Source organism: Rhincodon typus, chromosome 21 (assembly GCF_021869965.1).
Source record: "Rhincodon typus isolate 14 chromosome 21, sRhiTyp1.1, whole genome shotgun sequence".
NCBI classification, from domain to species: Eukaryota; Metazoa; Chordata; class Chondrichthyes; order Orectolobiformes; family Rhincodontidae; genus Rhincodon; species Rhincodon typus.
The window spans coordinates 33,751,636-33,777,598 of record NC_063352.1 but is presented as its reverse complement, the minus strand read 5'-3'; the positions used below and the strand labels follow the sequence as shown (position 1 = coordinate 33,777,598).

The 25,963-nt window shown below is 41.4% G+C and overlaps 1 protein-coding gene across 2 annotated transcripts in view; it reads left to right on the top strand.

Moving 5' to 3' along the window:
• LOC109927111 (netrin-3-like) overlaps positions 1–25,963 on the top strand; it is a 175,588-nt gene that overhangs the window by 76,262 nt on the left and 73,363 nt on the right. For both annotated transcript variants that reach the window (XM_048609797.1, XM_048609796.1), the window contains one exon: positions 22,645–22,794. In XM_048609797.1, the coding sequence (XP_048465754.1) occupies positions 22,645–22,794 (150 nt within the window). The remainder of the gene's footprint in view (positions 1–22,644; positions 22,795–25,963) is intronic.

Sequence of the window (25,963 nt, the reverse complement as noted above, 5' to 3'; positions counted from 1 at the left end):
GGGACTCTGGCGGAGGCCTGGCGAGGGCTGGAAAGCCCAGAGTGGGATTCTGGTGGAGGCCTGGTGAGGGCTGGAAAGACTGGAGCAGGACTGTGGCAGCGGAAAAGAAAGTTGACTGTCTTGTCTTTATTTTTCTTATCTTATTCCAAATGAATGTGAATGGCACCATGTATGTATGGTGAAGGTACACACTTTTCACTGTAATTTTACATTGAATACACGTGACAAAAAATGATTCAGTCAATTCAATGCCTATAATTCACTCCCAGTTTTATGTTATTATGTATAAAACTCACTCTTTGTGAACACCTTGATTAGATATTTTAAAAATGTATCTACGCATGTGGGTGTCATTGTCTTGGATGTTGATAATCGAGGATTCAGGTATTAAATGTGATGGGGAGATGCTTGGATTCTGTTTTGTCGGTGATAGTTATTGGCTGGCACATATGTGGCTTGTATATTACTTACAGCTGTAATACACTTCTGAGCACTAGTTATTCCATATATAAAATCCTTCCAAACTTCTTGCTTAGATTTCACTCTATAAGTCACTCCCAAATATTTGTTAATCTATATATAAATTGCTGAGTATCTATTGTTCAATATTTAAAAACTCCTGAATGCCTTGATTAGATTCCAGCCACAAATTCATTCCCAAATATCTGGTATTCTTTCTCTATATATAAATATATATATTATGTGTACACCCTGAACTGGTTGATTAGATCCCAACTTGTGCCTCACAATCAGTTCTTCATTTTTGTGTATGTAAACAATGTGAATGCCTTGATTACATTCCAGCCCATAAATCATTCCTGCATAGGCAGTCAGTATAAGAACATAATAACATAAGAAATAGGAGCAGGAGTGTGCAATTCTGCCCTCAAGTCTGCCATTTATTACAGTCATGGTTGATCTCAGCTTGGCATCAGTTCCACTTTCCTGCCCACTCTCCATAACCCTTCAACCCATTACTAATTAAAAATCTGTCCACCTCCTTCTTAATTTTACTCAATGTCCCAACATCCATCACACTCTAGGGTAGTGAATTCCACAGATTCGTGACCCTTTGAGAGAAGTAATTTGTCTTTATTTATGCTTTAAATTTGCTACCTCTGATCCTAAAACTATGACCTCTTGTTCTAGATTGGCCCACATGAGGACACTTCTTCTCCACGTCTACTTTATCGATCACCTTTAGCATCTTCTATACCTCAATTAGAATAAGACAAATCCGTCATCTTTGGAATCAGTCTAACGATCCTCTTCTGAACTGCTTCCAGTGCAACTAGATTACTCCTCAAGTAAGGGGCTAAATCTGTATGCAATACTCCAAAATGCAGTCTCATGCAGCTTAGCACAGTTGCAGCAATATTTTCTTACTTTTATACTCTATTCCTTTATCAATAAATACCCAATGCTGCTGTTTTGCATTTGTATAAGCCAAAATGGGTAACAATGGGGTTCCTGAAATAGCCATCAGCTGATGATAGGCTGGAAAGTAGTTATAAAGTTGCACTCTATGGCTCCTATCTTCACAGCAGCTGCACCAGTGTATATTTGCCAGTGTGTGCTGGGCTTTTGCAATTCTCTTCATAGACCCTGTTCTGTCCCGGAGTAAAATTCATTGGTTAAAGAATTTGGAGAAATGTGGAAAACTTGGAAGCAATCTTGAAATTTGAGAGATGATATGTGCAAGGTGTAGAATATCGAAATGGCATTGAGCAATGGGTGGCAAATGTGTGACGCATGGAAGATAATGTTGCACAGCTGGAGATCAGAGACTGAGTAAAAGTGTTTAGAAAAGTGGTTTCTGCACTTGTTACTAAATTACTTATTCCTGACATTTGACACCTGGGACAGGATGCTCTTCTGATCCTTTCTCTCTCTTGCTCTCTCATATTTTGTCTTTGTTCATTTTCTTCTTGCTATTCTTATTTTGTTATATTTATCCATGTCTGGGTGTATTTTTTTCACTTTCACTTTGTGTGTTTAGTTCTGTCCATCCCTAGTGAAGGTTTTAAAATCCTGGCCATCTGCTTCTTGCCTCCTTTGAATTCTGCCTTGACTCCTTTACCTTCAATACCTCCTCCAAATCTTGCCTCTTGTTCATCCCTGATTTTAATTGCTGTGCTATTGGTGCCCATGCCTTCAGCTGTCTGGGCCCTAAGCAGTGAGATTTTAATTCACATTCTCTGGATTACTAGTCTGGAAACATTACCATCATAGCACTATGTTCCTTAAAAATATTTTTCTCTGGTTTCCATTAGTGAAATTTCCTGTAGACCTATGCTGTTCCTTTATCCTCACTGTTCACACTCTTCATATAGTCTCTAACTCAAACATTTAATCCCAGTATCTAAAGATGTGTAAACATCCTACTTTCCTTCATGTAACTCCCTACTTGCTTCCATGTAACCATAATCTGCTTTTATTTAACTGCCACCTCATTTGATATATATCCCTACCTCCCTTAACATAACAGCCTGTCTCCCTCAGTGTTGTGTTTCACATAGCTCCCAAGCTTTCAAATCCTCAGTTTGGTGTCACCTCTTTTCTTCTATCTAATCTACTCCATCTGCTCTCCTATCTTCTCGCACAGCTATGTGCTTTGGCTCTGGGACAGCTCTTCACCTGTGTTCTTCACGTTGAAAGTTTTGTGGCAATGTGTCATAGAAACACAGCAGATTTGACCATGTGCTGAGCAGTCCACAAAACCGCCACAGAATCTGAAAGTTGCTCAGACACTGGGAATTAAAAGAATTGGCTGTTTACTTCTGCTGTTTAGAGTACAATGGTTGATGATTGGCAGATAGAGAGTGTAAACCCTCAGAGATTTTCACCTCTCTTGTTTCTCTTCTTCCCACTGTTAAATCCTTTATCGATTACATTAGCTCCATCTGTGTCTATGTGAAGCTCATTAACTCCAGACACAATGTATTGTTGAGCCCTGCCTGTAGCACCATCTGCAGTACTGTTTAGTGGAGGGGTGGTGGTATTTGGTAGAGGAAGGACATTAAATTTGGAGGTGTTGATGTTAGAGGAACCTTTTGTGATCAGTGGGTGTTAGTGGTGTTGAACATGCTTTGTTATGAGTAGGGTCGGTCAATTTGGGAAGGCTGAACTTTTTCAAAACATCACAATCTATTTGAAAGTAGAGAACTGGCATTAGTCCCGCTTTCCATTGGCTGAATCCTTGACCTTCCTTATTGTTGACTAACTGATTAGCAGGTTAAATGCAAGGCTAAAATACTGATGTGGGACAAGGCACACATTTTTATTTTCAAAGTCTTCTTTTGAGAGCTACTTTTTGATTTTGTGGGCTATTTTTTAATTTTTTCCAATTGCAGTTATATAGTGGCATTATGTTCTGTATCTGTGTTCATGTGTAGAGCATTTGGACTCAAACGGAAGCAGAATTAGAAGAATTCATCAGTAGCTTCAATAATTATCAACTCCACTAAGCTTAAAAGTCACAAAACACGCGGAAACCATTAATTTCTAGACACTGCAATATTTAAATTGGCAAAGGACAATAGACATAATTAATAACAGAAGTTGTTATTTTCAAAATAACTGACACATATCATTACACAGAAGAATCATCACTCTAAATATACCTTATACAGATGGTGAGTTCACAGCTAATGTGTTTCCATTACATATGCCCAAACTGGAATATTTTAACCTTGAAATTACTGCATTTCAGTTCACAGAGTCCGATTTAAATTTAACCATTGACACAGTGTTTATCCGTTATATTTTCTCCTAAGTAGCTCCTGAAATTTTGCAGCCTCAAGCTAGAGGTACCATATTCGTTTGTGAGTTGCTCCTTGTTAGTTGGATGCTCCTTTGTTAATGGGTTTAAAATAGTTCCCTCCTCTTTGCAGCTTTCCTGTCCCTTCCTCACCCTCTCAACCCTCTTCTCCCCACACCTGCAACCTCCCACACTACCTCCCCTGACACGTCCCTCCCTCCCCCTTACACCTCCCTTCCTCTCTCCCTCCCCGCTTACACTTCCCTCTCTCTCTCCCTACCCCCTCTTACAGCTGCCTCTCTCTCTCCCTGCCCCATTACAGCTCCCTCTTTCTCCCTTACAGCTTCCTCTCTCTCTCTCTCCCTCTCCGTTACAGCTCCCTCCCTTTTCTCTCTTCCCTTACAGCTCCGTCCTATCACCTTCTACCCCTGCATTCTCCCTCCATTCCTGGTTCTTAGGCCCCAGTCCCCCAGCCCAACTGGACCTCAGCTTCTGGCCCCAGCTCCTGCAGCTTAGCGTCTGCCTTCTGCTCTGGCAGACAATTTATAAATACAATTTATATAGATGACTTGGAGCTGGGGACCACGTGTAGGGTGTCAAAGTTTGCAGATGACACTAAGATGAGTGGCAAAGCGAAGTGTGCAGAGGACTGTGAAACTTTGCAGAGGAACATAGATACATTGAGTGAGTGGGCAAAGGTCTGGCAGATGGAATACAATGTAAATAAACGTGAAGTCATACATTTTGGTAGGAGTAATAGTAAAAAGGATTATTACTTGAATGGTAAAAAGTTGCAGCATGCTGCTATGCAGAGGGACCTGGGTGTCCTTGTGCATGAATCACAGAAGGTAGGTCTGCAGGTACAACAAGTAATTAGGAAGGCAAATGGAATTTTGTCCTTCATTGCTAAAGGGATTGAAATAAAAAGCAGAGAGGTTATGTTGCAGCTGTACAAGGTGCTGGTGAGGCCACATCTAGAGTACTGTGTGCAGTTTTGGTCTCCTTACTTGAGAAAGGATGTACGGGCCCTGGAGGGGGTGCAAAGGAGGTTCACTAGGTTGATTCCGGAGTTGAGGGGGGTTGGCTTACGAGGAGAGACTGAGTAGATTGGGATTATATTCATTGGAATTCAGAAGATTGAGGGGGGACCTTATAGAAACATATAAAATTATGAAGGGAATAGATAAGATAGAAGTAGAGAGGATGTTTCCGCTAGCAGGTGAAGCTAGGACAAGAGGGCATAGCCTCAGGATTAGAGGGAGCAGATTTAGGACTGAACTGAGAAGGAATTTCTTCACCCAGAGGGTTGTTAATCTATGGAATTCCTTGCCCAGTGAAGTAGTTGACGCTACTTCAGTAAACGCTTTTAAAAAAAAGTAGATTTTTTTTGAACAATAAAGGAATTAAGGGATACGGTGAGAACGCGGGTAAGTGGATCTGAGTCCACGAAAGGATCAGCCATGATCTTATTGAATGGCGGAGCAGGCTCAAAGGGCCAGATGGCCTACTCCTGCTCCTAGTTCTTGTGTTCTTGTGTTCTAGTTCCTAGCCCCTCCATACTGGCTCCCAGTTTGCTGGCATTTGGTTTCCTAGGTACTTGCTGATCCTCCAATCACAGATTGTTTCTTTTCTGCGTTTGTTGCAAGTATGTTTACCAGACAGAATAAAGTTGGCCTATGATTGGACAAGCATCTCCTAACTATTTCTTTCCATTCTCTTTCTGGAGATGACTTTTCTCTGATTGGTCAGACCTGTGAGTGCACTTGGGGATTTGGCAGGGGGGGGGGGGGTGTGGGGTGGGTTGGGGTCGGGGGGCAAGGTTGCCTGAACTTTCTTATACTTTGACTGTTGGTGTGTGATCCAGACTTATCCTTCACCTCATCTTTGGTGCCCAATCCTTCAGATGCCTTGGCTCTTAATCTCTGAAAATCCTTCCATATACCTCAGCCTCTCCATCTTGCTTTCCTTCTTGAAGACTGTCTATTTCTATTAAATCTACCTCTTTAACTTTTGGTCATCTGACCCAATATCTCCATATGTGGCTCAGTTTTGTTCTTAGTTTCACAACACAAAGTGCCTTGTGACTTTTTTTAACTACAGTAAAGGTGCCATATCAATATAAGTTGTTATTTAAGTCATCAGCCTTTGTTTATAACAGACTTTCTCTTGTCAGGAGATTGTGGATTTATTTTCCAGTTTCCAGGCAAGGGGCTGAAATTTGCTGTGCGGTACGATGGCGACTGCTAACCTCACCTATTGCGACTCAGAGCAGGGGAACAATGGAGCAAATACAAAAATAAATAAATCCCAGACTCAATCGTGGCCGGGTATTGGAATCTGACCGAACAGATGGAGTTTACAGTGAACCAAACAATGAGAAATTCTGCTCCAGACTTTAATACTGGTTCAATGAAATGCTGTATCTCTGAGGTGGAGTGGTGTTCACTTTGTTTAATATCTGGAACACAGCCTGGGTGGCAAACAACAACAAGGAATCCTGTCCCTCGGACATGTGTTTATTTGTAATACTGATTAAAGAGAACAAACTGACATCTGAGATGAGAAGTTGAAATGAAACGTGTGGAAAGATTCTGCATTGCAAGCATCGATCTAACAAACTGGAATTGCTTCAAATTTGTTTCAGCTTCTTGATATTATTTATGGCACCAATTTGAATTTCTTCTTAAATCTGCACTTTTTCCAAAGCTGGAAGGTCTATGGTTTCAGGCAGAGAAATGGAGCGAAGTGAATAATTCTGATTGATCCCAGAGCAGGGATCAACCTTTTGCATTTTGTACTGAGAGGGTATCAGGTCCAAGAAAATATGTGAAAGCTGACCAACTCTGACTCATCCAGTGCCCCAGCCTTCTTCTAAAACGATTGTATTACTCTTTGGTTCAATTGTTTGTCACCCATTTTACACTTGGATTTTCACAGAACCTGTACTGGGAAATAACCTGAAATTCTGCAGATGCTGGACACCAACACACTGAGCCACGCATACACCCAGATACTCAGACCCCTGGACACCTAGGCACTCTTTCACCTAGACACCTAGATACATGGGGCATGAGAATAGTGGAGGTGTATGGGGCAGCATGTGGGGTGTCGGGGAGTAAGCGAAGTGAGCAGGAGGGACTATTTTTATTTGCTCTTGGGATGTAGGCATTGCTACGAGGACAGCATTTAATGTCCACTCCTAATTGGCCGGGTGGAAATTCAGAGTAAACCACATTGCTATGTGCTCTGGAGTCTCATGTCGAAAAGGATTCTAGATTTCCTAAAGGGCATCAGTAAAGCTGATAGTTTATTTTTGCAGCAATAAGCAGATAACTACATGATTGCCATTAGACTAGCTTTTTCTCTTTCCAGGCTTTGCATTCAAACTTTACCAATTGCTATGGTATGGCCACTTTCATTATTCATCCAATTCTCTTTTGAATGTTACAATTCTACCTGTTTTCCACGTCTCTTTCAGTTACCTCACAACAACAAAAGTTTAATTGGTATAAAGCTGTAAAGTAATGGAACAGCCAGAGACATTTAAGTTCTCAAGCAATCTGAAATATTGAGCCACATTAGGGAACATAAAACTAAGTCAATGTTTTAAGCAGTTAATTAAAGGAAGAAAGCCAGGTGGTGGGGTTTAGGGGAGAAATTCCACAGCTTAGGGCCCAAGTAATTGGAGGCACAGTGTCTAATGGTGCAACAGTTAAAACCAGTGATGATCAAACAGACAGAATTAGAGCAGCACAGATATCTTGTGTATCTGGAGGAGTTTACAGAAGTAGAGAGAGGAGAGTCTCTGGAGGGATTTGAAAACAAGTGTGAAAATTAAAATTGAGATGCTGCTTAATTGGGTACCGATGTAAGTTATTAAGGGTGGGGGTGGATGATGGCTTTACAAGATTTGTTGCAAGTTAGGACAGTGGCAGCAGAGTTTCAAATATGGAGGGTATCATGGGGAAGCGAGCCAGGAATACATTCGAATAGTTATGTCTCAAGCTAATAAAGTCATGGAAAAAGATTTAACAGTAGATGTAGATGTAGATGTAGCAGTTCAGACCAGAGTGGAGCTGTGTTGCCTTAATGAGGTGAAAACAAGTGTCCTTAGTGACAATGTAGTTTTGTGGTCAGAAGCTGATTTTCAGTCAGGTATGGAACCAACTTTGCAAATAGTCTGGATTAATCTCAGGCAGTTGCCAGGGAGAAGGATGGAGTTGGTAACTAGGGAACAGAGTGTGGTGTATGTACCAAAAACAATGTCTTCAGTCTTAATTCAAAGCAATTTCTGCATCTCAATATGTCAGATAAAAATTCTGAACATTTAGAAACAGTTAGAAGAATTGAGAGGGGTGGTGTCATCAATGTACCCGTGAAAACTGATTGCTGTATCTTGGGGTGACAGCACGGAGGGGCAGTATGTAAATGAGAAATGGGAGGAGATGAATATTTCATCCTGAAGGACACAGCAGTTAATGATGCACAATGGCTCACTGTGCACCCCATCTCCACTCTGGACTTTTTGCCAATTATTTTGCAACCACATTACTGGATTGACAGTCCTGCTGGTGGAAATACTTTCTCCCTGTTAACGCAGTTAAAATATTTGATAATGTTGAACACCTTTGTTAAATTTCCTCCTAACCTTGACTGCCCTAAGGAGAACAACCTTAATATTTCCAAATAGCTAAAGTCCTTCAGCTCTGGTACTATTTTAGCAAATCCCCTAAGCATTGCACCCAAACTGGAGGGACACCAATATCCTTGCAGGGAGGTTTGCTAGTGCCACTTGGGAGGGCTTAGACTAGTGTGGCGGGGGGTGTGGGATCTAGAGCAGTAGGTCAGCATGTGGCGTATTTGAAGAAAAGAGAGGGGTTAAATCAAGTGAGTCTAGTAGGAAGAACAGGCAGGGTCAGGTTAATGAACGGGGTGGGACTAGCAATCTAAAGTGTATTTATTTCACAACGAGTATAACAGATAAGGCAGATGAGTTTACAGCCTAGATTAGTATGGGCATTGTGGTAGCTATCTCAGAAACTTGGTTGAGAGAAGGATAGGACTGGCAGCTCAACGTTCCAGGCTTTAGTTGTTTCAGGCAAGATAGAGAGGGATGTAAAAGGTGTGGAGGAGTTGCATTACTGATTAAGAAGAATGTCACAGCTATACTAAGAGAGCACATCCTGGGAGGCTCATCCAGTGAGGCCATATGGGTAGAATTGGGGAATAAGAAAGATGCAATCACAACGATGGAGTAATGCTACAGGCCTCCCAATAGCCAGCGGGAATTTAGAGGAACAGTTAGGAAAGCAGATCATGGAAAGATGTAAAAACAACAGGGTTGTAGTAGTGGGTAATTTTAATTTCCCTAGTATTCACTGGGACTCCCTTAGTGCCACGAGCTTAGATGGGGCAGAATTTGTTAGGTGCATCCAAGAGGGATTTTTCAAAGAATATGTAGATAGTCTAACTAGGGAAGGGGCCATACTAGATCTTGAATTGGGGAATGAGCCTGCCAAATGGTTGAAGTTTCAGTGGAGGAACATTTTGGGAACAGTGATCATAATTCCTTAAGTTTTAAGATAGTTGTGGAAAAAAAATTAGTCTGGTCTTTGGGTGAAAGTGCTAAACTGGGGGAAGGCTAATTACAACAGTATTAGGCAGGAACTGGTTAAAAAAAAAGGATTGGGGGAAGTTATTTGCAGGTAAATCCACATCTGACAAGTGGAGTCTTTTAGAAGGTAGTTGACCAGAATTCAGGACCAGCATGTTCCTGTGAAAATGAAAGATAAGGACAGCAATATTTGGGAACCTTGGATAATGAAAGATGTGGCACATTTAGTTAAAAAGAAAAATGGAACATATGAAAGGTTTCGGAAAAAGAAATCAAACAAAACCCTTGAGGTGTGTAAAGGAAGCAGAAAAAAACTTAAAAAAGAAATTACGAGGTCTAGAAGGGGCCATGAAATGTACTTAGCAAGTAAAGATTAAGGAGAATCCCAAGGCATTTTATATGGAACAAGACGGTAACTCAAGAAAGGGTAGATCCACTCATTGGACAAAGGAGGGAATTTATGTGTGGAGCGAGAAGAAGTAGGTTAGATCCTTATTGAGCACTTTGCATTGGGATTCACCAAGGAGAAAGAAATGGATTTGGGAATATTAGAGAGAAGGCATGTCAATATTAAGAAGGAGGAGGTGTTTGGTGTCTTTAAAAAAAGTGAAGGCAAACAAGTCCCAGAGCCTGAGGGGATCTATGCAAAGAAACTCAGGGAGGCAAGGGAGGAGATTGCTGGAGCCTTGACAGAGATCTTTGTATCCTCTTTAGCCACAGGCAAGGTCCTAGAGACAGGAGAATAGCCAATGTTTTTCCTTTGTTCAAGAAGGGCCACAGCGATAATCCGGGAAATTATAGGCCGGTGAGCTTTATATCAGTGGTAGGGACATTATTGGAGAAGATTCTTAGAGACAAGATTTACTTGCGTTGGAGAAAATTAGATGTTATAGGATAGTCAGCATGGCTTTGTGCTTGGTAGGTCTTGTGTCACAAACTTGATTGAGTTTTTTAAGGAAGTGATAAAGATGATTGATAAGGATAAGGCAGTGGCTGTTGTCTACATAACCTTACAAGGTCTGTCATGGTAGGCTGGTTCAGAAGACCAATTTGCATGGAATCCATGGTGAGTTGGCAAGATGTACAAAATTGACTTGGCCATGGAAGACAAATGGCATTTGGGAGGGGTGTTTTTCTGACTGGATTTCTGTGATCAGTTGTATTCCATAAAGATCAGTGTTGTGTGCTCCACAGTTTCTAATACATATGAATGATTTGGTGAAAATGTCTGTGGTCTGATTAATAAGGTAAACACCAAAAGACCGTTAGCAACTCCACTGTCTGTCCAACTGTCTTTCTCTCTCTTTGGGCTGTATCCTATCGTTTACTCCCTACCCCACCCACCTCCCTATTTTCTGCATATAAACTGACGTTTTCCCAGCTACTATCAGTTCTGAGGAAGGGTCACCGGACCCGAAACATTAACTCTGTTTTCTCCTCCACAGATGCTGCCAGACCTGCTGAGCTATTCCAGCAACTTTGTTTTTGTTCCTGATTAATAAGGTTGCAGATGACATGAAAACTGGTGGAGTTGTGGATAGTGAGAAAGGATATTAAAGGATACAGCAGGATATAGATCAGCTGAAAAGTTGGGTGGAGAAAAAGCTGATGGAGCTTAATTTAGAGTGTGAAATGATACATTTTGGGAGATCAAATGCAAGAGGAAAGTATACTTTAAATGGCCAGTCCCTTAGGAGCATTGGTATATAGAGGAATCTTGGGGTCCGAGTCCATATCTCCCTGAATGTGACAACACAGTGGATAAAGTGATAAAGAAAGCATACAGCATGCTTGCCTTCATTGGTCAGGGCATTGAATACAAAAGTTGGCGAGTCATGTTGCAACTGTGTAAGACTTTGGTCAGGTCACATTTGGAGTATTGTGTGAAGCTCTGGTTGCCACACTATAGGAAGAATGTGGAGGCTTTGCAGAGGGTGTAAAAGAGGTTTGCCAGGATGGTGCTTGGATTGGAGTGTATTGGCTATAAGGAGATATTGGACAAACTTGGATTGTTTTTGCTAGAGTGTCAGAGGCTGAGGGAGTGACCTGATAGAAGTATATAAAATTATGAGAAGTATGGATAGGGTGGATTGTCGGAGTCTTTTTCTCAGGGTGGAAATATGAGGAAGCATAGATTTACAGTGAGAGGGGAGAAGTTCAAAGGAGATGTGTGAGGCAGGTTTTTTTACGCAGAGGGTGGTAGGTGCCTGAAGTATGCTGCTAGGAGAGGTGGTAGAAACAGATATGATAGAAACATTTAAGAAGCATTTAGACAGATACATGAACAGGAAAGAATAGAGAGATATGGACCATATGCTGGCAAATGGAGGGATTAGTTTAGAATGCCATAAAGTCGGCACATACATGGTGGGCCAAAGGGCCTGTTCCTGTGATGTACTGTTCTATGTTCTATTATTTTCCATTTTACAACTACGAATCAAATTGGAGTTCTTTTTGCTAATTGGTAGGTGCTCTATTTAAAGAAGGCCATATTAGATAATGCAGTCAGAATGTTTTAGTGCTTTGTTGGAGTAGTACAGAAAGCTTAAAGGAACGTGGGGTATGAGATTAAGCCCCAGCCCCAGAACAACGAACTTTCTGATATTCCATCTAACCTGTTTGGCTTAATAACCATCCCAGAGCCATGCCTTGATCCCAGTCTCACTGCGGGACTGGGTTTGGATCCCAATTTCAGTGATGTTCTGGATCTGGCTCCCAATCTCATTGCTGATCTGAATCTGGGTCCCAATGTCAGCGCTGATCTGGATCTGGGTCTGATCTCAGTGCCAATCTGGACCTAGAACCTAATCTCTATACTGAGAAGTTTACAAGAATAATCCTGTAGATGAAGGGCTTGTCGTATGAAGCGAGGTTGAGGACTCTGGGTCTGTACTCGATGGAGTTTAGAAGGTTGAGATGGGATTTCATTAAAATTTATACAATAGTGGATGTGGAGAAGATTTTCTCACTAGTAGAAGAGACTAGGACCCAAGGGCACAGTCTTAGAGTGAGGGGATGGCATTTTAGACTTGAGATGATGAGGAATTTCTTCAGCCAGCGGGTGGTTAATCTGTGGAATTTGTTGTTGCGGAGGGCTGTGGAGACCAGGTCATTGAGTGTATTTAAGACAGCGATAGATATGTTGTTGATTAGGAAGAGAATCAAGAATTACGGAGAAGTGGAAGGAGAATGAGGCCAAGAAACATATCGGCCAGGATTGATTGGTGGAACAGACTCGATGGGCCGAATGATCTAATTCAGCTCCTATCTCTTATGATCTTATGATCTGAATTTAGATCTAGAACCTGATTTTAGTGCTGATTTTGATCAGGATCTTAATCCCACTGCTAATCTGGGTTTGCATCTGGATCCTGATCTGCCTGCTGAATATGGGTCTACAGCCTGATTCTGATGTTGATGCTGATGTGGATCTAGGCTTCACTGCAGGTTGGGATCTCAATCTCAATCGCACTGCTAGTCTTTAATGGAATCTGGATCGTGATTTTATTGTTAATCATGATCAGGTTCTGAATCCTGATCTCAGTGCTGATCTAGATCAGGATCTGGTCCTGATCTCACTGCATGTCTAAGTTTGGATCTGGAAGACAATATCACTACTGATCTGGGTTTTGATCTCTATTCCAATCTCACTGCTAATCTGCACCTGGATCCTGATCTTAGTCCCAATCTTTGTGCTGGTCTGGGTCTAGACCTGGGTCTGCATTGAATTCCTAATCTCAGTGCTGATGTGTTACTAAATCCTGATCTCAGTGCTAATCTGGATCTGGATCTGGAATCCAAACTCAGTGCTCATCTAGTCTAGATCTGGATCATGATCTCACTGCTAATGTGGGAGTAGATCTGGGTTCCAATCTCACTGTTTATCCATATTTGGATCTTAATCTTGGTATTGCTTTGGATACTGATTTCAGTGCTGATCTGCATCTAGATCCTGATCTCAGTGATGTTCTAGATCTGTATCTGTATTACAATTTTTGTGCTGGTCTAAGTCTAGATCTGGGTCCTGGTCTCACTACTGACCTGGATCCTGATCTCAGTATTGATCAAGATTTAGATCTGGATCCCAGATTCGATGCTTGTCTGGATGCGGGTCTGGCTCTTTACCTTGGTGACGATCTGAGCCTGTTCTGAGGAACGGTCACCGGACCCGAAATGTTAACTCTGTTTTCTCCTTCACAGATGCTGCCAGGCCTGCTGAGCTTTTCCAGCAACTTTGTTTTTGCTCCTGCTTACATGTTGGTTATCACTAACTTTGCTCAAGGCAAACAAGTGGATGAAGCTGATCTTGTAATATTTGCTTTGCCATCATATACTCATTGATTGGATTTTCCTCTGATGAAAGTCATGTTTTATGTTTGCCAAGCAGGTTTTGCTCACTAGTCCTCTCCTAAGATCAACGTTTGCTTGGCCAAGCCTTTGCAATCAGTTTCTCTTACAAGGCCAATCTCAGCCTGACATCCCCTGACTGAACACCCCCACACCCTTCCATCATGTGGTTCTTCATTTCCTTGTAAAATAATCACAGCTTTGCAGTTTGTAAATGTACTGGCAATGAATGTAATAAATTGTGTCAGTCTTTCCAATATAATCTTGTACAATAAGGCTGAAATCTCAGGGGACATTTCTGCTTACATTTTTGAAAAAATTCCCCTCATTTGGCTGGAATAGAGCCTTTGAAGGAAACCCCAGAACATGGGCTTCACAGTTGCTGCTTTCTGTGAAGCTGCCTCCTGACCCTTTTCTTTCATTTCTATTTTCCCATTAGAAATTTCTCACAGAGTGTCAATGGAGATGACGCCAATATATCCCAATATTGTATTGAAACAAAACGCATTAGTTCCTGATCCAACTATAGTTCTAATACACAGGGAGAGCTGGCCACTACCCAGAAAATAGTGTAGTGAATGTCAGCAAATACATGTGTACAATAAGACACACGAGTTAGATGGTACACAGATACGTTAATAGCCAGAAACAACAACTTTAGATTTCATCATGGCATTTTGAGAATACAAACTCAATTTAAAGATACTTAGAAACATGAATTTATAATGTTGGTAACCTGCAGTAGTGATTGTGTCACTGCCAAATTGATACTTAAATTCATGAGAATTACTGGTGTCTTTTAGGGAAGTCTGGACCTTTATGTCACTCCAGACCCATACCACGAAATTGTTTTCTAGCAGTATTTTTTTCTTTCTAACCAACTTTTGAACAGTTTCCATCTTCACCCTAATTTCCTGCTACTGTCACCTTTCCAGTCACCTTCTACCTTGTCAAAGGTTTTCCTCTGGTGCCTGTACGCTTTATGCACTGCAACCCACCTGTTTGAGGAATTCTCAGCTATGTTAGGTATGACTTTCACTTTTGCTGGCTCCTTCCAATTATTTTTCACTTTATTTTGATGCTATATGTCAAATTCATTACTGCTTCTTTGCTTTTGTTAGTTTTGACCAGATGTTTAGTATCTACCTGTCAGTCGTATTAAGTCAAGACAAGTCAATTCTCACCAACTGCTTGTGCTCAGTAACTAAACAGTGTCCAATAATTGGTCAAAAAAACTGTTCAGTGTCCACCAGCCAATTAGTGCCTGATACACAGTCAGTATTTGCCAGCTGGTTAGTGTCCTGTAACCGGTCAGTATCCACCACGGGTCAGTGCCCACCAGCTGATCAGTGTCAGAGTCCACCTCCCATCACTGTCATGTCCACTAGCCGGTCAGTGTTCAATACCAGTAAGTGTCTTCCAGCACATCAGATCTCCCCAGTCTGACTGGGTGATGTTTCCAACTGTTAATTGCTTCATCAGTTCATATGAATTTTCTGTCTCAACACACCAGCTGCTGAAACTTTGTTCCCTTCTTCAGGCTTGTGTTATGGTTGACTTTGAATCTCTCATCACAAAGGGCAATTTCTGTAGATTAGTTTCGCCAATTCCTTTCAGAACCTTACAAATTCCAGGGATGTGGATGAGTTGGACTGAAGGGTCTGTTTCTGTGCTGTTTAACACTATGATGCTACGTATTTTCCTGAAGGAATTCAATGCAATCAACTTTACTTAATTGAAACACTGAGGAAGGTTCTGATCCACCTTCTGTAAATATGCTGTGGAATGAAGCCCAGGAACCAGCTACAAACTACTTAAGATGAGCTTCAGTGTCAGGCTCAGAAATCTCTGGCTGTCTTGGTGGAAATTGATTGGGTGGTTATTGGGAAGATGCCAAGCTACTCTTCGACTCAGATAGACAGTATGCACTGGTGTATGATTGTGAATGATCTGATTGATTTTTAAAAAAAAATTGTTTATGACATGGGAGTCACTGGCTAGGTCAGCATTTATTGCTCTTCTCTAAGTAAGTAAAGAGTCAACCATGTAGCTGTGGGTCTGGAGTTACATGCAGACCAAACCAGGTAAGTACCGCAGTTTCCTTCCCTAATGGATATCAGTGAACAAGATAGGGTTTTCCAATGGTGTGGACAGTGAATACATGCGTGTCATTAGACTAGGTTATTATTCCAGATTTTTTACTGAACTCAATTCTGCTGTGTTGGAATTCAAAACCATGTCACCAAGACAATAACCTGGAGTTCTGGATTACTAGTCCAGTGACATTGTCACCACACCACCATCTCCTCTAAAATGTATAAGATGAAACATACATAATCCTGAGAGATTTTGACTGGATACATGTGCAAAGGATATTTCCAATTGTGGGAACATTTAGAACTAGGGGTCACTGTAAAAATAAGGGCTTACCCATTTGAGAGCAATAAGGAGATTGTTTTTCCCTTAGAGGTTGGTGAGTCTTTGGAACTCTCTTCCACAAGAGGCAGTGGAAACAGATCTTTGAATATTTTTCATGTAGAAGTACAAAGAACAAAGAACAAAGAAAATTACAGCACAGGAACAGGCCCTTTGGCCCTCCAAGCCTGCACCAACATGCTGCCTGTCACAGCTAAAACCCCTTACCCTTCCAGGGACCATATCCCTCTATTTCCATACTATTCATGTATTTATCAAGATCCCTTTAAAAGTCACTATAGTATCTGCTCTCACTACCTCCCCCGGCAGCGAGTTCCAGGCACCCACCACCCTCTGTGTAAAAAACTCATACATCACCTTTAAACTTTGCCCCTCTCACCTTAAACCCATGGCCCCTGGCAACTGACTCTTCCACCCTGGGAAAAAGCTTCTGACTGTCCACTCTGTCCATGCCCTTCATAATCCTGTAGACCTCTATCAGGTCGGCTCTCAACCTCCATCGTTCCAGTAAGAACAACCCAAGTTTTTCCAAACTGTCCTCATAGCTAAATAGATAACTAAGTAGATAGGTTCTTGATAAGAAGGAGCTTAAATGTTATTACAGGTTGGCAGGAATGTGGAACAATCAGATCAGTCATGATCTTACTGAATGGCGGAGCAGACTCAAGGAGCAGAATGGTCAACTTCTGCTTCTAATTTGTATGTTTACATAGAGGTTTATAAAATCATGAGGAGTATAGATAGGGTTAATGGTAGGTATCTTTTCCTTAGGATGGGGGATTTCAAGACTAAGGGATACATTTTTAAGGTGAGAGATGAGAGATTTAAGAAAGACACAAAAGGCAAATTTTTCACATGGAGGGTGCTTTGCGTGTGGAATGAACTTCCTGAGGAAGTGGTAGATGTGGGCACAGTTACAATATTTAAAAGACACTTAGATAAGCACATGAATAGGAAAAGTTTGGAGGGATATGGGCCAGGAGCAGGTAGGTGGGATTATGTTCTGCATGGACTGGTTGGACCGAAGTGTCTGTTTCTGCACTGTATGACTCTATGACATTAAGAGCTGTATGCAGAAACAGGCTGAAATGCTGGGAAGATGCCACGTGGTTACTAATGGTAAGTATGGAAAGGCCAGTGATATTGTTTCACTAACTGCCTACCCAACTCCTTGGGGCCTCAACCTTAAGACTTAAATATAATTAAAATAAATTATTTTAATGCCTTTCGCAAAGTAAATCCTAAATCTTTCCTCCAAGAAATGGTGGAACTCCTGGAGTCCAAAACACTTGCACCAAGCTTGCTGGCATCATTAGGGAACCAGATACTTTAGATGCACCACCTCCCCAACACAGCAATACCAATGCACATCATATGATCACTCCCTCATCCTGAGTTCAATGATGGAGTTAATGGCAAAGGTGCAGGAGTGCACCTTTCAGCACATTATCTCTCACATTTCCTGGGCCTGTGTTAATAGAATCTAATTGTGCAAGCTGGTTAGAAGTCTGCATTGAAGGAATACTTGACTGATTACTCTTTCTATCTTTTTGATTCAATTCACTTTAATAGGGGCCTTAAGTGTGGTATTGTGCATTACAGCATCAGCAAACATACAACTATAAAGCAAAGCCACAGATCCAATTCTCCCCCTCCCCCAGATTGTTGCTTATTTTTTTGGTTGGCTGTGACACAGGGTGGCCAGAGACCATATCCATCCCACAGATGGAACCTTATCCCCAGGGCTCTGTACATGCACCTTCTGCCGCACAATTTGGAGCAGATGGAGCTAAAGCCATACTGAAATAGTGTATCTGTACTGGTGTTGGGGGCCAAGTGAAACTGGAGGCTAAACTGCTTGCAGTGTCTGACAAGTCTGTGTCTGCAGGTGGACCCATGGCATGGAACTCAGTAATGTCAACTGCTGATTTCATTAATTTACATTGTAAAAACTGAAGCTTAAAATAATTAGAAAATAGTTACACTCTGGAGCAATCTTGCCCTTATGCCCATTATCTTAAAGTATTCCCAGCAGAGTGATGTAAAACTCTCACTGATAGAGTGATAATTCATCTTTAATATGTAACAGCTGTCATTTGCAGCAAACGCAGATAGCCAGCTGTGACTTAGACTCAGGTCTCCAAAAGCAGTGATCCATCTGTCCACACTGCATGCTCACAGTGATATAACCCTTCCTGTTTGGAGTGATGTTACTACAATAAATAGTTGCAGCCCTAACGCATGCAACCCATCAACCACTTGACCAGCATATCAGCTATACTCTGTACAGCCTGGCTGTATGAGAACCAAAGCAACTCAAAGTAATTTTGTGAATGTATGTTTTCTAGACAGCTGCCTGATTCAATTAGCCAATCATGCTACTGGCAGGTCATTCTTGGTATATCTTAACAGTAATGTTGCTGTCAATAACAGGACTTGAACCTTCACACTGCAATTAATTAAAGAAAGCTGAACATTGCTCCACAGACAGGTGAAAACCTTTAACCTTCTTGCTTTTAGCAAGACCCAAGGGTATTAAAAAAAACACTAGTTAGACCCAATTGTTATCTTTAAGGTTATTTCAATATTTTGTAGCTTAGTAACTGTCTGAAATTTATACTGAGACCACTTGAAGAGCAGTCAAAAAAAAATTCCAGATTTTAGCCCTTAATATCTAGGCAAAAAATTCCAGCTCGTTAAAAATGATCATATCCACTTTTACACTTGTCTTTCCAATGTATACTATGCAAACAGAGAAGGAAATCATAGCATTGGAGCACATCTTCATTTTGGGGGTCTATCAGCTTAGTTGGTTGGATGGCTGGTTTACGATGCAGAGTAATGCTAACAGCACAGGTTCATTTTCTGTACTGGATGAGATCATGCAGGTCCCAGCTTCTCAACTTTGCCCCTTGCCTGAGGCATGGTGTGATCCTCAGGTTAAACCAATGCCAGTTGTCTGTCTGTCTTTCTAATGAGAGAGCAGCCCTATGGTCCACTGGGACAATTGTGACCTTACTTATCCCCATTTATCTTTGGAGAAATGTTACACAAGGTTTCTCTTTAACATTGGATGGATTGGTTAAAATTCATGAGAATAGATTGTCATGGGCAGGTGGGCAATTTCCAATTGCTATCACCTTGTGTGCCTCTGTTACAGAGCAATAGCAATCCTAGATAGAGCAAGGAAGGATCAGATTTTACTCCCTTCCAACACATTTGAGGAATTCGGTGAGAATTTATGCATTAAGAGAAAATGTTTGATGGAAGGGTTAATGCAGCAGTGCTGAAGGTTCTGCAGCCATGTTTATCTGTTCCGCTGTTCTTTTTGTGGCTCTAAACATTATCAACTTCCACTGCATTGAGTATAAATCAAACAACACATAAGGAAGCCATTCAGAAAGAAATGGCCATTCCACCAATTCATCAATTAATCCATTCCCCTAACTTGCTGTGTAGACCTGCACATGTTTCCTTTTCAAGTATTTATCCAATCCCCTGGGAAAGTCAATATTGAATCAGTATCTACCACTTCTTTAGGCAGTTCTTCCCAGTTTGCTGGGAATTTGCTGCATATTTTTTCTCCCAGATTCCACTTTAGGTTCTTTCACCAACCATTCTATATCTGTGGCCTTTTGTTTATCAATTCTTCTGCCGCTGGATAATTTTCTCCTCATTTATTGTATCAATATGTGAAGAGAAAACGATTAAAGAAGACAAATGTAGGTCTTTTACAGTCAGATCAGAGGAAGATATAATGGGGAACAAAGAGATGACAGACCAATTAAGTACATACCTTAGTTCTGTCTTCACAAAGGAGGACACTAATAAAGTGCCAAAAATGTTGAGGAACATGGACTGATGAAAGTGAAAATAAGTATTAGTAGGGAAATAGTAATAGGGAAATTGATGGGATGAAAGGTCAATAAATCCCTGGTGGCTAATAACCTACATCCCGGAGTACTGAAGGTGGCCAGCCAACCCCATGTGAGACTCAGCACAAAGCCAAGAGGCAGATTTATATGGTAAAGAGGAGCTGGGGTGTTGCAGTGGTACAATGTTAGTGTCCCTACCTTTGAGCCAGAAGACCAGTGTTCAAGTCCCATTTGATCCATAATGTGCCTGAACAGGTTGATTGAAATATCTATTTGAGGTCTCTTGTGGCACAGTGCTAATGTTACTACCTCTGAACCAGGGCATCCGGGATTCAAGTCCCATCTGCTCCAATTGTGTGTCATAAATGTCTGTTCAGGTTGATTAGAAATACCTAAAACGGAGTTGATTTTGGAGAGAAGGGTTCAGACCCGAAACGTCAGCTTTCCTGCTCCTCTGATGCTGCCTGGCCTGCTGTGTTCCTCCAGCTCCACACCTTGTTATCTCAGACTCCAGCATTGGCAGTTCCTACCATCTCTGATTTTGGAGAAGGATGTGTCAAAGCCTGCTGACAGGGTTTCAGCACCTTGGAGAGAGGACAAAGCTTGCCAGATTTATCTTTGACAGTGTCTGATATGGGTGTCTGAGTAGGGTTAATCCATCATTTGCATCTCTACATGAGAAGGGTGGGATCACTTGCTTTCTTGATACATGTTATTTACCTAGACTTGGGATGCAGAGCACAAATTCAAAACTTGTAGATGACACAAAAGTTGGATCTATTGTGAGCTGTAAGGAGGACAGTGATAAATTTCAAGAGGTCATAGGCTGACGGGATAGGTAGCCATATGGCAAATCAAATTTAAAGCAGGGGAATGCAAAGTGAAATATTTTTGTAGAAATAACAAGGAGAGGAATACAAAAAAGGTGTAGAATTCTAAAAGGGGTGCGTGTTCACAAATTGCTGAAGATGGCAGGATAGGTTGAGAAAGCGATCTTTGACTTTAGGGTGAACTATGGTGAATTCTGAATTTTAGAAAAAATGTGGAGGCTTTTCAGAGTAAGATTTACCTGAATGTTTCGGAGCTGAGAGACTTTAGCTTTGTGGGTAATTAGAAAAACTGGTTGTTCTTCTTCAAGAAAAGGATGATTGGAAATTTGATGAGTGCATTCAAAATCATGGGAAGCCTGCATAGTGTAAATGGAAAGATTCTGTTCCCATTTATGGAAGGGTCCAGTAGTGAACAATGCTGTTATCAAGAAAAACATGTTTATACAGTGGTTTAAAAACAGAAAATGCTGAAGAAACTTAGCATGTCTGGCAGCCCCTGTGGAATAAGAAACAGTTAAAGTTGAGAGTCCAAAGACTCCCCTTCTGAAGGAGAAAACTGCTAACTGTGTTTCTCTGTGCACAGATGCAGACAGACCGATTGTGTTTCTCCAGACTTTTTTTCTGTTTTATTTCAAATTGCCAGCATCTGCAGTATTTTACTTCTATTTATGCAATAGATGCTTAAGTGTGGAATGCGCTGCCTGAAAGTATAGTGGAGTCAGATACAATTGTGGATTTTAAAAGGAAATTAGATAATTATCCGAAGAGAAAATTTTTTACTGAATTGCTCTTGTACAAAGCAAGTACGTCACAATAGGCCAAATGGCATTCTTATGTGTTGTAGCCATTTTATTCTTCAATGGCCTATTATAACTGGCAGTATTGGCAGTTTTTAACATGCAGTTCTGAATTTCTTAACAACATGACAGAATACAAGAAACATTCTGTTGAATCATATCAGTCTTCGGTGTCTTAGTTCAGAATTCTCTCAAGGTTAACATATAGGTTCAGTTGGCAGGTGGGAAAGCAAATGCAGTGCTAGCATTCATTTCAAGAGGGCTAGAACACAAGAGCAGAGATGTACTGCTGAGGCTGTAAAAGGCTCTGATCAGACCACATTTGGAATATTATGAGCAGTTTTGCGCCCTGTATCCATGGAAGGATGTGCTGATATTTGAGGGGGTCGAAAGGAAGTTTACAGGAATGATCCCGGAGATGAATGGCTTGTCATATGAGGAGTGGTTGAGGACTCCGGATCTATACTTGATGAAGTTTAGAAGGATGAGAAGGGATCTCATTGAAACTTACAGAATATGAGAGGCCTGGATAGAGTGGACATGGGGAAGATGCTTCCATTAGTAGGAAAGATTAGAGCCAAGGGCACAGCTTCAGGGTGAAGGGACATCCCTTCACAACTGAGATGAGGAGGAATTTCTTCAGCTAATACGTGATGGATCCATGGAACTCATTGACACAGGAGGCTGTGAAGGCCAAGTTATTAATGTATTAAGACAGAGTTGGATAGGTTATTGATTAGTAAGGAGATCAAAGGTTATGGGGAGAAGGCAGGAGAATGGGTTTGAGAAACATATCACCCATGATCAAATGGTAGAGCAGTCTCGATAGGCTGAAAGGCGTAATTGTTCTCCTATATCTTATGGTCTATGGTATTATAGTCTTGCACTGTGGATTATGCCTTTGTGCAAGCATGTAGTGTGGCTGCTCATAATTCTATGTTTCTGACACTTTGACTGACTTGCACCTGATCCTTTAATTTTTCAGCTTGTGACTGTCATCCTGTTGGTGCAGCTGGTAAAACCTGCAATCAGACAACAGGACAGTGTCCATGCAAGGATGGTGTGACTGGCATCACATGCAACCGTTGTGCTAAGGGTTACCAACAGAGCCGATCTCCAGTTGCTCCTTGTATCAGTAAGTCTTTCTTTGTTTGTTGCTGTTATTGCTACAGCAGATAGAGACTCAGTCAAGACAGTCATCAATATACTTTGAATGAGGAACAGGTCAGAAGAAGTATGTCTTTATACCCCAGCTACACCTTGCCTAACCCCCTTACACCCAGGACCTGGATTCTCTCTCTCTCCTACATCTGCAGGCTCAACCCAACCCAGAGCCCCTCCCCATGTTGAACCAGACATGACCCTCCCCCAGTCCTGACAAGTAGACACCTCTACAACTATAAGCTGTCTGATCCAGAGTTTGCTAAACTGCTCCAATACTCTTATGATGCTTGCATCACTTGACAATGTGGAAGATTGCCCAGATATGTCCTACCTACTAAAAGTAAACATTTACACAGTCCATTGTCCCAAACATTAGCAAAGTGATAGAAGAGGTTATATTTAGTATAATCAAGTACCTCCTAATCATCAATAACCTGGATTACAGCAGAACTGCTCGTCTGAAGACCTTAGAACAGCTTTAATCCAGACGAGAAAACAAGAGGTAAATTCAAACACTGAGGTGAGAGTCACAGCCCTTGACAGCAAAGCAGCATTTGACTGAGTATAGCATCATATAACCCTACGATTAGCAAAGGCAACCAGACAGGTTAGGTGGAAGGGCAGGGGGTGTGCGGGTATGGAGGGTTTGGTCAAAGCGTCAAAACACAACTTCAGTATTTGGAATCACGCCTGTTGGAAAGGTAAATGGTTATGGCTGATGGAGACCAATCATGTAAATTTGAGACAATGCAGCAGGAGAAACATCCTCAAAGAAACATCCTTGGTCCAGCATTTTAGCTGCTTCACCCATGACTTACCTCCATCAGGTGTTTAGGAGTCGGACTATTGTCAATTTACAATGTTCAATTCTACTCATGATTCCTTTGATATATTGAAACACTTATTGCAATCTATTCTAAGATCTGGATATTATGCAGGCATGGGGTTGTCATCACATATACATAGCAGATAATGACCAGCATGTAGAAAAGTAAACGCAGCCATCTTCCTTTGATCATTAACAGCAACTTCATAACCAAGATCACACCAACAAGACCTTGGAAATTACCGTTTACTGAAAACTAATCTCAGCCAACCATATTAATGGAGAACATGCAAAAGGAGAAGACGAATAGCCTGGTATTATGTTTCATATTAGAATCAGTGGCATAGGTAGTAAAAGGAAAGGGTGATGCAGGCAGACTTTAGGGAGCTAGAGTTGAACAAGCAAGCAGGACCTCAAAGCTTTTTTAATTTCTGGATTGCCCACACTGCCACATATCAGTGAGAATGGAGATTAAGAGATAGAGCAGATAAAAGTGTAATTGGAGAGATGGTGCAGGAGGGAGGGATTGACATTCCTGAGACATTGGGACCAGGGAAGTGGGATCTGTAAAACTGATAAGATGCATCATAAAACAGCAGAAACGAGTGTTTTACTTTGTCATATAACATTAATTTGCACAGATTTTTCTTTTAACAATGCAGAATAATATTCTTATTGCTATTAATTGTGGCCAATCAGAGACTGGAAGTTCTCCAGTACTAGTACTGCCACTTGGAGTGGTGTCCATTGCTAATACTACTCTCGGGCCTGCAAGAGGGAGTAGTGATAGATCCTGAGGTAGAGGTGAGTGTGGAATTGGAGTCATGTGTGATAGAGTTTGGAAGCAATTGCTGTCAGGGTATTTTTCAGCAGGCTTCACCCAGCTCCCTAACACTGTGTCCCTTGATCAGACAGAGTGCCTGTGAACCTCCTTCTGGTTGGTTGAGAGGATTTGCTTGGCGGCATACCAGCATGACAGGTCCAATAACAGCAGCAGTGAGATGAGGCCCTTAGGGGCCCTTAAGGATGGTGTTTCCACAATCCAGGGGATTTGGGAAGTTTACATACAATGCAGCCACTATCTCTGCAGCCTCTCCTTTAACACCCAAGGATGCAGACCACTGGGCACAGATGACTTATTGGCTTTTAGTACAATTTTCCTTTTTTTTTACTAGCGATGGTGATTGCTTTAAATTCCATGCTGCTCTTTGCCCATCTTTTTAGTTTTTGTTTTGTTTATTGTTTGGATGCTTTTCACATCTTCAAAGATATTTAGGAATATAGGCCAAAGATAGGTGTATGGAGTTACACCACAGACCAGCCATGATCTCATTGAATGGTCGAACAGGCTCCAGGCGCTGAATCGCCTACTCCTGTTCAGTTCTCCTACGTTCCAATGCCCTGAAGACAAACACAAAAAGTATCATCTCTACCATTTCCTTGTGTCCCTTTATTCCAACATCTCATCCTATAACAGATCAAGGTTTACCTTAGCTGGTCTCTCGCTTCTTATATACTTGTAATAGCTCTTTGTGCCTGTGTTTAGATTCTTTGCTAGTTTACTATCAATCTACTTTTCATCATTTTTTTTATTAGTTTACCTTTGAATCTCCTCTCAACCTTGCCTAATGGGGCAAGCTCGTCTTCTTCAATCCACCTAAAAATTGAACTCCCTCAAGCCTGGAATCATTCTCCTAATCTTTTGTGCACCCTTTCTATGCTTTCACTTCCTCCCTATAATTTCATGTCCAGCATTGGACATAATACTGGGAGTAAAGGTCAAACCAGCATTTATAACAGTTTTATCATAACTTCCTTCCTTTTGTAAAATAATGTCAGAAATGAGTCCCTCTCTATATTCACTGTGCCATAATAAGCATTTGAAACAGCTACTTTACTCTTCACAGTCTACTAACTTCCCAGCAGCAGGTTATAAAGACAACAGCCTGAAATGTGTTCCTTGAATCATTATTCGAATACTGCGATCATGAGAGAGCAGTAATCTTAAGTATGGCTGTTGAACCATCCTCTCTGATGTAGGATGCCATTGCTGTCCTAGAACTAGTGCTGTACCAATTTGTGCAGATTCAGGATGACTTGTCAGACAGTCCAGTCAACTCTGTGAATTACAGCCTGAGGCCACCCATTGTCCACTTGCTGTGCTAGCTAACAGATCACTATCAGTGACTGTGCCCTGATATTGCAAGTCTCCAGCCTTTGTGCAAAAAAAACCCATAAGAACCAGGGGCAGGAGTAGACCATCTGGCCCTTTGAGCCCACTCTGCCATTCAATAAGATCATGGCTGATCTTTTC